This window comes from Natator depressus, chromosome 10, assembly GCF_965152275.1.
Source record: "Natator depressus isolate rNatDep1 chromosome 10, rNatDep2.hap1, whole genome shotgun sequence".
Taxonomy (NCBI): domain Eukaryota; kingdom Metazoa; phylum Chordata; order Testudines; family Cheloniidae; genus Natator; species Natator depressus.
This window is the reverse complement of record NC_134243.1, coordinates 20,219,208-20,231,316: the sequence shown is the minus strand read 5'-3', so window position 1 is coordinate 20,231,316 and position 12,109 is coordinate 20,219,208. Positions and strand designations below refer to the sequence as shown.

General features: G+C 36.9%; 1 protein-coding gene across 1 annotated transcript in view; it reads right to left on the bottom strand.

Annotated features, from left to right (window-relative positions):
• Positions 1–12,109, bottom strand: part of SNX29 (sorting nexin 29) — a 441,491-nt gene that overhangs the window by 381,724 nt on the left and 47,658 nt on the right. The window contains exons 9-11 of the mRNA XM_074965421.1: positions 11,872–11,990; positions 4,862–4,943; positions 4,201–4,283 (exon numbers count right to left, since the gene is read on the bottom strand). Coding sequence (XP_074821522.1) covers positions 4,201–4,283; positions 4,862–4,943; positions 11,872–11,990 — 284 coding nt within the window. The remainder of the gene's footprint in view (positions 1–4,200; positions 4,284–4,861; positions 4,944–11,871; positions 11,991–12,109) is intronic.

Genomic DNA, 12,109 nt, shown 5'->3' with positions numbered 1-12,109 from the left:
GAATCAGATCCACTTTGATCACTGTGGAAGCACCTCTGCCTAGCACACATTTCTATTATGCTAGTTTCTACAAAAGTGCTCTTCAAGACTTGTGATATTCTAACTTTCCATAGAGATGCCGATAAGAATGGCATCTAAGGTGCCACAAGTACTCCTTTTCTTTTTGAGAAAGAACAACTGGCAGGAAAACAACGAAGCATATTTTTCTCATTTTATTACGACCGGATATTATATTTATTTTTATTTTTATTTATATATATATATATATATATAAGATTAGACATTAAATTTATATATATATATTTAAGATTAGACCCTTTTGCGGAAAATAATACAGAACCACTTTGGACCTTGATCCTCAAAAGAGGCAAAGCCTTGTGCTTTCACAGAGCTACACCACTTCAGATGGGGTTCCATCTGCATCGTTCTCTTTGCAGGATATAAGCTTTATTCTAAATAGTGTCTTTCACATAAATTGTTCCCAAATGTTTTACAGAATTAAACACTAGTTCAAATCTTTTAAAAATGAAAGCAGAAGGAGAACACAGAGTTGGAGGCAAAGGAGAAAACAATTTACAAAATATGATCTGAAAATATATGGGGTGAAATCCCTGCCCTATTGAAGTCAAAGGAAGTTTTGCAACTAAGTTCAATGGAGTTAAGATTTCACCCATGGTGTTTATTTTAAAATTTTATTTATTTATAGGGTTTGGGGACTTTTTATATGGCACTTATCATGATGCAGGTGCTGTTAAGATACACATTGCTTTATGAACACAAGGTAGCAAACACGGTTCTCACACCATCACTGACCAGACTGCATTTCAGGAGAACAGAGAGAAGGCACCATGGTGCCTTTTCAAAGGAAAAGGAAGTGGAATAGAGACAGTATATAGCATCTGGAACAAAACTGAATTCAATTCATGTTTCATTTTATAATTGTTATCTTTAAAAATATAACTGTAGAAAGCTACTTGTCATTGGAGGCCTTATGGCTTTTATTACTGCACTATTCTATTTCATTTTGTATGTCTGCTATGTGTTTAGAATTGTGTTGCTATGCAACAAGCTAGAATCCTCATAGTTTAGAAACCATTCTTCAGATTATAACAAGAGCAAAAGCCAGCCACTAAAAATCTTTTCTGTAATATTAAACTCGCCCCCGCCCCTCCTTACGGATGCCAATAAAAGACCTATAATGACAAATCCTAAGAAAGAAAACATCTGAGTTGAACATTAACAAAAAAACATCGACTGTCATCAATATTTATACAATTATTCATGACTAATCAGTTGCATCTTAATAAAAATGTTAACAAAAAATATTTATTGAACAGATATACAGCTTTATAAATTGTTTACAATGATCTATCTCGTCTCTCAAACAAAAATATAGTAATGGGAAATTCATTTTAATGTTAAACGTTAGCTTTCATCGTAGCCCGAAAAGACTAAATAACCTCTGAAATGCAGATTATAGTCAATTTTAACTTTTTTCGTTTTATGGTAGATTAATTGGACATAATTCCATAGGCTGGAAATCAATTTCAAAGACCAACTACTCCCCCTAGTGGTGACCAATTGTTCTATGTTGCTATAAATATTAGAGCTCCTAATCCACAATTGACAAAATAATGCAGGAAGGCACAGTTTACAGCTTGACTTACTATATTTCAGCTAAAGTAATAAAATAATTACATTTAAGTTTACTTTAGCAACAACATGAACAGATATTCTCTGGCACAAAATTAGTGTACAAACCCATGATATACAACTAATACTTAGAGAGACAAGTTGGGTGAGGTAATGTCTTTTACTGGACCAACTTCTGTGGCTGAGAGAGACAAGCTTTCGAGGGACACAGAGCTCTTCTTAAGGCCAGGGAAAGGTACACCCAGCATCACAGCAAAATACAAGGTGGAACCGACTTGTTAGCATAAGTAATTAGCACATATTGTAAGGGACCATCCAAGGTAAAGTGGCCCGTTAACATCTCTGCAGTCATAGGACAAAAAGAGGGGGTTAGTGGGTTACAGATTGCTGTAATATGCCATAAATCCAGCATCTCTGTTCAGTCCATGATTTTTACTGTCTAGCAGAGTAATGAGTTTAAGCTCCCAGGCTTGTATTTTGAAAGTGTTGCACAGGTTTCCTTTGAGGATGAGGACTGATAGGTCAGATATAGAGTGATTGCTTTGGGAAAAGTGTTCACCCACAGGTGATAGGTTGTTTCTGTCATATCATTTTCCTGTGTGGCAGGGTCTGGTACCACTTTAAATTGGTGTGTCCTGGTCTGTGGGAAGCTTGCTTCTGATGATAAGCTTCAAGAGGTTAGGGGGTTGCTCAGGCAGGGCTTGGGAAGCCACCTGCCTCCTCTCCTCCCAATAGCAGAGCTCGGGCAGTTAGCCCCTCCTTCAGCAGAACTTGGGCAGTCCCCTCTCCCCTCCCCCACATGGACAGGTTGTGGGCTTCCATGAATTTCTGTCTATTTCCTGCCACCTGCCCATAACTTTTACTAAAACTACCTGTGACAAAATCTTAGCCTTACTGATAAGCTGTATGCCATTGCTGATATCCAAATGCCATTAACATTAATGTTAATAGCATGAGATTGGTTCCCCACAATACGTTGCCATTAACTGGAAGCTGCTAATATCAGGATTGCTATTAAGGAGAATCTATTATATATTTTTGTGGATGAAATTCAATTGTTATTTCTGTCCTCCTGAATGTGATCTTGAAATACTGTTATAAAGTCAGAGTTTGAGGAAGCAGGCCCTGTCCACTAGCCCATCTGGAAAGCAATCTGCAGAGCCAGCCAGACAGTTGCCCTTCTTAAGTAACTGGGGAATAATAAAGCCTTGAGAACAAGAATACTTTTTTAAAGCCTTTTTAAAGATGTTGCAGAGATGCAAAGTTAAAGACTATGTAAATAAGTTCCCCACCTCACCTAAACTTCTACTAGCCTCATTTCTAGCCTCATCCTTCCGAATTGTTAACCCCTCTAACCCCACTGCAGTAGGTGGGAGAGGTATGGAGAGGAGTCAGACTCATATTTGTGATCGTGGCAGGATTGAAGTATTTTCCATAACAAATGCGTAGAACGAGTGGCAATGGAAGAAGTGGAGGGGTTTTCTGCTCTGGGCTAGATGTCAGGCAAAATAAACAGTAAACTGCTTAAGATCAGCTCTCCACCAGCCCATCTGTGGTATTTTATCAAATTAAACAATTACTCTGGTAATTGTTAAAAACATCTCTAATATGACAGTTTCAGAGCGGCAGCCGTGTTAGTCTGTATCAGCAAAAAGAACGAGGAGTACTTGTGGCACCTTAGAGACTAACAAATTTATTTGGCCAAACCAGAGTCTCTATGCAAAAGAATAAATGGACAGAAATCAGACATTAAAGAATTATAACATTCAAAAAACCACTTCAACCTCACTGGACACTCAATTACAGACCTAAAGGTAGAAATTCTTCAACAAAAAAAAACTTCAAAAACAGGCTCCAACGAGAAACTGCAGAACTGGAATTAATTTGCAAACTGGACACCATTAAATTAGGCTTGAATAAAGACTGGGACTGGATGAGTCATTACACAAATTAAAAACTATTTCCCCATGCCAATTTTTCCCCTACTGTTACTCACACCTTCTTGTCAACTGTTTGAAATGGGCCATCCTGATTATCACTACAAAAGGTTTTTTTCTCCTGCTGACAATAGCCCACCTTAATTGACTGGTCTCGTTAGAGTTGGTATGGCAACCCATTTTTTTCATGTTCTCTGTGTGTATACCTTCCTACTGTATTTTCCACTGCATGCATCTGATGAAGTGGGTTTAGCCCACAAAAGCTTATGCCCAAATAAATTTGTTAGTCTCTAAGGTACCACAAGTACTCCTCATTCTAATATGACAGTATTTTGTGTAGTTGTTGGAGAAAAAAGGCTGGTGTCACATTGGCAACACAGTATCACAAGCTGGGAACTGCAGATTCAGAACCATCTCAGAACTCTCATGCCCACTGATAGCCAGCAGGTCAAAAGAGAACCACTGGGTGATCATCAGAGCAAAGGCTTTGCCTCACAGGAAACGTCTCAGAGAGAGAAAGAAAGCGAATGCACATACTATCAGTAGAGCTTGAAAAGCTAATTCTGAAAAGCACACACTGTCAATCTAAATGGTTCAAGCAAGTACTTACTAATTGTCATTGATTCTGGCACAGTGGCTGAAGGTAACATATTGCTTAAAGCATTCACCTGAACAGGAGTACTGGCATCCACTCTAGTTAAAAAGACAGAAGATCATTAATATTAACCAGAGGAACACAAAATGCTCAATTTAAAGACTAATAAGCAAGATTTGTAGAAGTAGAAACAATTAAATGATCACGTTCTATTCACCATGTGTACATGTAACACAAAATAACATGCTGAACTCATAGATAAAGAGGAAAATATTTTTATTTTAATCCAAACTTATTTGAAATTTAAAAAATTAAAAAAAAAATCTATAACTTCTGCATGAATCTTAATTTATAAATATTGAAAATATTAATATTCAAATAGACAAACTATATGACTAGTATATGGTGCAAAAATGACTTCCAGATGAAGTCCAGATACCATTTGACATGGGTCCTTTAGCATCATTAGAGATAATATAAAATATTAAGAAAATTATGAAAATATGGAAGTATGGATTTAGGCATTTGTCTTTCCAAATGTTTATAGAATTAATCTGATTAGTGGTGTGTTTCGAATATTGAGTAATTTTGGCTTGGGTGCCAACTTTACTTTGCATGTGCCTGTTTACCATTAGGTACTTCTGTTTTATAATTAGAAAATCTAAATTTGATTTACCTATAAGGAAGTTCAGATCCTCTCTGAGCCAGTTCTACTGCAAGAATAGCACTTTCATGCCCATCTCCATTCTCCAGGTCACCTAAAGTAGCATGCACAGGACATAAAATTAGTTAATGTAAAAAATGAGCAAAATCTAACAGTTGTCTGTTATACTTGTAACTAATAAAGGTAGTAAGGGTAAAATTTTCAAAGCACATAAATCAAAATTTCACAAAGAAAATAGGCTTGTAAGTGCATAAGCCCCACTGACTGTCAATGAGACTTAGGTGCTTCTGAGAATTTTACATTTTGACAATTTTTAGTCATATTACATTTAGTGTGCTGACATTTTACAGTCACAATTTCATGTTTCAAAGTTCTGAGGAAATGCCTTCCCTGAAGTATCACAAGTCCTGATGCTTAATTTAATTAAATATAAGATTTGATACTCATCACAAACAGAGCTGTGGGAAGTGAACTGGTGGTTTAAATCCAATCATAAACTGACATTTCGTAAATTTAAAAACCCACTATTACAACTGACCTCTTTGTTGGCAGTCTTCATACAGACAATGAGGATTAAATAAGCATAGAAGACCATTCACTTCCAGAGTTCATTCCATCATGTCATGATTTAGACATTAATGGGTCAGTGTAGAAAAGTTTATACCTCATACTGTATCTGTTGTGTATATTAAGAAGTTAATTTTTCTAAGCCATCTAACTGACTATTTTATGTCCCTAATAAAAAATTAATCCATATTCATACCATCATCCTACATACAAAAGGCTGTCTCTATTTAATAGCCCCATGTGCCATTCAGTCCCTTATAAAACGTTCAAGTGAAACAAAAATTCAATCATATTTCACTGACATTTTCTGCATATATCCAAAATATATTTTATCATAATGAGGTTTCCCACAAAATAAACCTAGAAGCATATGTTAAAACAGTACTGGATTAAAAAAAAAATGGAGAGAGAAGGTTGACAATGTGTTGACAGTGATGTTGGGTTGAATAAGAAGGGGCATGTCTGTGTTTGTTTTTTAAAATGGTACAGTTTAAAAAACCTCTGTCATTACTGAACTCTCTACTTTGCTTCCAAGAAACTGAATTTCAACCCCAAGTTGTGCTACCTCACGGTACATGGAGACTTGATGCGTCTTGACACATCCTTGAAGCATTACAATAAGGACTGAAGTCAAGGCATCCTTACAAATTAATGAAAAAGTATATTGTAACAATTTCAAAGTTATATCAGCTGCCTATAAATCAAGATGAAATATTAGGATGTTAGTACACACAATATCAATTCTGCAACAGTACAAACAGTATGCTTAACAATCTTTTCATAATACTACCCTATTTTCCAATCAATTAAAACACTAAAAATTTCCTCCCACCATTGCAGAGTAATTAGCAACTGTTTGTCACAGACCAAGCTCCAATGTTGTCGACTAAACAAAGGCAAAACCAAACAAAGAAATCAAATTACTTGAATTATATTAGCAAACAAAATAGTTTCTCTCTGTGGGTGTTTTGGTCTGAAACCTGGTATACAGTTTAAGGACAAATTAAAAAACTCAGAAAGATTGCTGACAGGGGTCTGAGGCTCACAATTCTTATTAAATGTAAAAAAAAAAAAAAAGGGACTGCTCAGTTCTTCTCTATTCAACTACTGGGACAAGGTAGTATCTTTATGGACCAACTTCTTTTGGTGAGAGAGACGACCTTTTGAGCTTAAATAGAACTCTTCTTCAGGCCTCAGTCAGATTTGAAGAAGAGCTCTGTGTAAATTCAAAAGCTTATCTCTCTCACTAACAGAATTGGTCCAGTAAAAGATATTACCTCACCCACCTTGTCTTTCTAGTACCCTGGACTGACACAGCTACAACACTGCATACAACTATTCAATTACTGATTATTTTATTAAAGTTGCAAGTATATGAAGCAACAATAGAGGGCAGTATAACATTACTTAATTCTTTTCAAGTTATATTCTTCGATTTTTACCACCATAATTATACAGAAAAATTGTTAAAAAAAACACTGCCCATTTATCTACCTCATCAATTAATAGTTCTCAAAAACTACAGAAATATACACTGCAGATTCAAAATGGAACTGCATATATTTGGAATGCTGCTGAACTGTGAAGCAGTCATTAAAAAGAGAACACATTCAAATAAACATGTTATTTTACGAAACAATTAGCCAAGTAACTAAACAAACTATATATTCTGGTGACACATTTATGGCAAAATAAAGAATCGTTAATGTACACAGTTTTACAGACTCTCTCCCTGCCCTGGAGTTTGTGTTCCATATCATCTCAGGATCATAATCATTCAGAAAAATGATGCTGTAAAGATTACTGCTGAGTTGGTAAAAGGATTCTGGAAAGAAATGGGTTTTGGGGTGGAGTGTGCTTGGGTGCAAGGAGAGTGTGTTCCATCTGTAGAAGGAAACAGGATAGGCAAGAAAATACAAGTGTAAGAAAGATGAAGGGGGCAGTAATGTAAAAACTAGGAACAGTGCAGGAAGAAATGAAAGCACAGGTGTAGGAATACAGACATTAATAGACAATGGTAATCTTAAAGTAATCACATTATTAGTTATGTACATCTGTTTTAATGGGCCATAATAAAAGCTACCTTACCAAGGTCTTTCAATTTATATCTCAGAGTATATCCAAATTAATCTACTTTCAGTCCCCACAGAAATCCTGTATTTTCTCCAACGCTCCTCTAACATCTAAATTAACATTACTGTAGTTATTGGAGGATGACAAATAAGTAAATTGCTATGAGAATTCAGTTCTCCATAGACCTTTATGGCCGGGGGGGTGGAAGACAGTGGGGAGAGAGACTGTGCTATCACATGCACCCAGCAGATGAGATTGAGACATAGCATTCAGCCCAACAGCCATATTTTGTATATTCCTGTATGAAACCAACTTCATGTGACTTCGGTTATTAGTTATTTTTCTCTAGTTAGTATCTGCCTAAAACTTCTCTTCTGTAACTAAAACTTTACATTCCTTGGCCTCAACCCAACAGTGAATTCTATTTTTGAGACAATTCATTATAGTTTTATACACACATGAATTATACACACAAATTTAACCATCACCTATTGTACACGTTAATCTTGTAATTTTACTATTGCAATATAATACTGAAGTATGCATATCATCATTTTGAATCAACTATATTCAAGTCCTTCAACAATTAGGCTTTTTAGGATTTGCAAGTGTCTGTGGTTGGCATCTATCAAAAACCAAAGCTTTGTTCCACGTCAGTACATTAAAATTTGCATTAGGCCATTTTAAATCTGTGGCATCCTGTTACTCCTTGACCTTTCAATCTCCACTTTCATACAAGTGGTATTGTTTTTTAAATTAAAATAATTTAGGTAGACGTTGTGTCATGAAATCATTGTGGAGGTCTAAATTCCATGTCAGGCACAAACAATACGAACTGACATACAGAAAACCAACATCCATATTATTAACAGGTTTAGGACATTTAATACTTCGAAACTTCATAGAAGTAGTACCAAACTATTTATTAAAATAATGAAATTTTTTTTAAAAGAATAAAATCTATTCTATCACACAACTGAAATGCTGACTTGAGACTACTCAAAGTTCATGTTCGCCTGGCCAGGCACACAGCATAAACTGCTAAGGATTTCAGAAACACAGCTGTTTTCTCCCCTCCCTAACATGTAATTTTTTTGGCAGTCCATGTAAAAATAATGAGTATGAGTGTAATTCTTAGTTCTCGTCTATTCTAGAAATTTTTTCAGTGAGCTGTTGAAAAATTACACGTAGCTTTGTTTTACAGTATATTCATATCTCCCATATCTTGAGGTGCTAAGCAGCACCTGCATCAATTGCAACAGGAAAGACGATATTCAGCACCTGACAGGATTGGGAATCAAGTTCTCTTAATTTATATACTGTGCACAATTTAGCTATTCATATAGTGCCAGATTCTGCAAGGTACAGAGGGTCCTCAACTCCTGTTAATGTAAATGAAAGTTGAAGACTGCTCAATACATCTCAAGTGCTCGGCACCTCTCAGAGTTGGGCTCACAGAAATCAAAAGAAAGCTGCCAACAACTGATTAAGTGCCTCCTCCTGAACAATCAAATATAATAAACTGTGAATTTAAGATGCACTCTCTCTCTCTCCACCTCCAACCGCCCACCCCCTCAACTCCAGGAAGAGCATTGACGTGGCATCCTCAACCAGGGTTACGACTCAGGGGAACTACATAAATTTGTTGCTCCCAAAATGACGGTTCTCTGCCTATGCTCTGTATCCCTTTCACACCTCAACACAAACAAGTGTGCAGTTGTTTACTGTTATCTACACACACTTAGGACTGCACAATTTTTTTTTGCCACTTTTAAAACATTTTTATTACTGTCCTCATCAGGCACACCTCTACAATTTGATAAATATTCCAAAATTCCAGTTTTAAATAATTTTGTTTTAGTTAACAATTCAGCATTTCAACAGAAATGTTTACATTTTTTAGTTAAGACAATTATAAATTCCTGCTACAAGATCTTTTACTGTAAACATTTTCACTGAAACCATTAAGGTAGTTCATTTTAAGTCCACAATAGTTTTCAAGATGGCAAGTATACTCAGTCCCGCTGATTACTGAAAACCTGTCAACTGGAACACTTTCCACACTGGAAGACATGCCAGAGAAACTTGCTCTTCCACAGCACCCCGGTATGTCTCCTGTGTCATATTATAATATGGAATACTCATAGAAACATACACATTTTCTGGCATGAGCAAGATAATTAACATGCAAGACAACCCATGTGCTGCATGGATCTACATCCATCCTCCATTAGCTCAGTTTTTAAGTTAATTATCTAAATAAATTGTACCAAGTAAAGGTTTTCTTCTTGAAAACACCATCCTGGCCACCATGGATGTAGAAGCTATTTACACCAATATTCCACACGAAGATGGACTACAAGCTTTCAGAAACAGTATCCCTGATGAGGCTATGGCACACCTGGTGGCTGAGCTTTGTGACTTTGTCCTCACCCACAACCATTTCAGATTTGGCGACACCTTATACCTTCAAGTCAGCAGCACTGCTATGGGTACCCACATAGGCCCACAGTACGCCAACATTTTTATGTAGGTTATCTCATCCCCTAGAGCCCCTCCTCTACTTACACTATGTTGATGACATCTTCATCATATGGACCCACAGGAAGGAGGCCCTTGAAGAATTCCACCTGGATTTCAACAATTTCCACCCCACAATCAACCTCAGCTTGGACCAGTCCACACAAGAGATCCACTTCCTGGACACTACAGTGCAAATAAGTGATAGTGATATAAACACCACCCTATACCGGAAACCTACTGACCACTACATATACTTACCTACATACCTCCAGCTTCCATCCAGGACACATCAAACGATCCATTGTCTACACCCAAGCTCTAAGATTCAACCGCATTTGCTCTAATCCCTCAGACAGAGACAAACACCTACAAGATCTCTATCAAGTGTTTTAAGCATTCTTAAAACTACAATACCCACCTGGGGAAGTGAGGAAACAGACTGACAGAGCAAGACAGGTACCCAGAAGTCACCTACTACAGGACAGGCCCAACAAGGAGAATAACAGAACACCACTGGCCATCACATACAGCCCCCAGCTAAAACCTCTCCAGCACATCATCAACAATCTACAATCTATCCTGGAAAACGATCCCCCACTCTCACAGGCCTTGGGAGGCAGGCCAATCCTTGCTTACAGACAGCCCCCCAACCTGAAGCAAATACTCACCTGCAACTACACCCACACCACACCTCAGAAACACTAACCCAGGAACCAATCCCTATAACAAACCCTGTTGCCTTCTCTGTCCCCATATCTACTCTAGCGACACCATCGTAGGATCCAACCACACCTCATTCACCTGCACATCTACGAATGTGATATATGCCATCATGTGCCAGCAATGCCCCTCTGCCATGTACATTGGCCAAACCAGACAGTCTCTATGTAAAAGAATAAATGGACACAAATCAGACATCAGGAATGGTAACATACAAAAGACAGTAGGAGAACACTTCAATCTCCCTGGACACTCAATAACAGATTTAAAAGTAGCCATTTTTCAACAAAAAAAACTTCAGAAACAGTCTTCAAAGAGAAACTGCAGAGCTACAATTCATTTGCAAACTTAACACCATCAATTTGGGCTTGAATAGGGACAGTGTGTGGCTGGCTCACTACAAAAGCAATTTTCCCTCTCTTGTTATTGACATCTCCTCATCAGTTATTGGGAGAGGACCACATCCACCCTGACTGAATTGGCTTTCAACACTGGTTCTCCACTTGTAAGGTAACTCCCCTCTCTTCATGTGCCAATACATATTTATGTCTGTATCTGTAATTTTCACTCCATGCATCTGAAGAAGTGGGGTTTTTACCCACAAAAGCTTATGCCCAAATAAATCTGTTAGTCTTTAAAGTGCGGTCGGACTCTTCATTGTTTAAATAAATAGTGTAATGCACAAAGTTAGTATTCAAAGGATGTGAATAAAATATTCATCGAGTCAGAATGCAAAATGCATGCTGAAAATGTGGTGGAGAATAAAAAGGGAACTGACTTCTTGAAGTCTACACAATATATGCCAAAACATGTGCAATTATATTTTATAGCTAAAAAGGGTATTTTTTTCCATTTATTTAAAAAACAAATTCTAGTATACAGCTGGCTAAAGCCCATTTGGGAGATTCTGGAATTCATATAAATAATACATAGCTACTGTATTACAATCACTAATAAAGAGAAGCATGTGGAATTGATAGTATGCCAAATCAAATACATATAGGTAAAATTTGAACGTACATGTTTATCAAGAATGATAGCTCTGAAGTTGTATAAAAATTATGGTACATAAGAACATGGTTTCAACACAGTAGAGAACTAGAGCAGTTTATTGAAATTAGAGAATAGTAAATACCTACCAATCTGGGAGTAAGAACCAACAGCACTGACAGGAAACAGAATATCTGAATTATCATTCAGGATCTGCAGGGGAGTCCAAGTGCATACCTGTGAATTGCATGTGCCCCCTTCATGTGGCCTAAACAAAAACATATGATGGGCAGTGATCTGTGTTTTATGTATTTCTTTGAAATATAATATACAATTAATTTTGTACAGCATTTTCAGGATAGAAGTTGCGATAAGTTATGCTAGGAA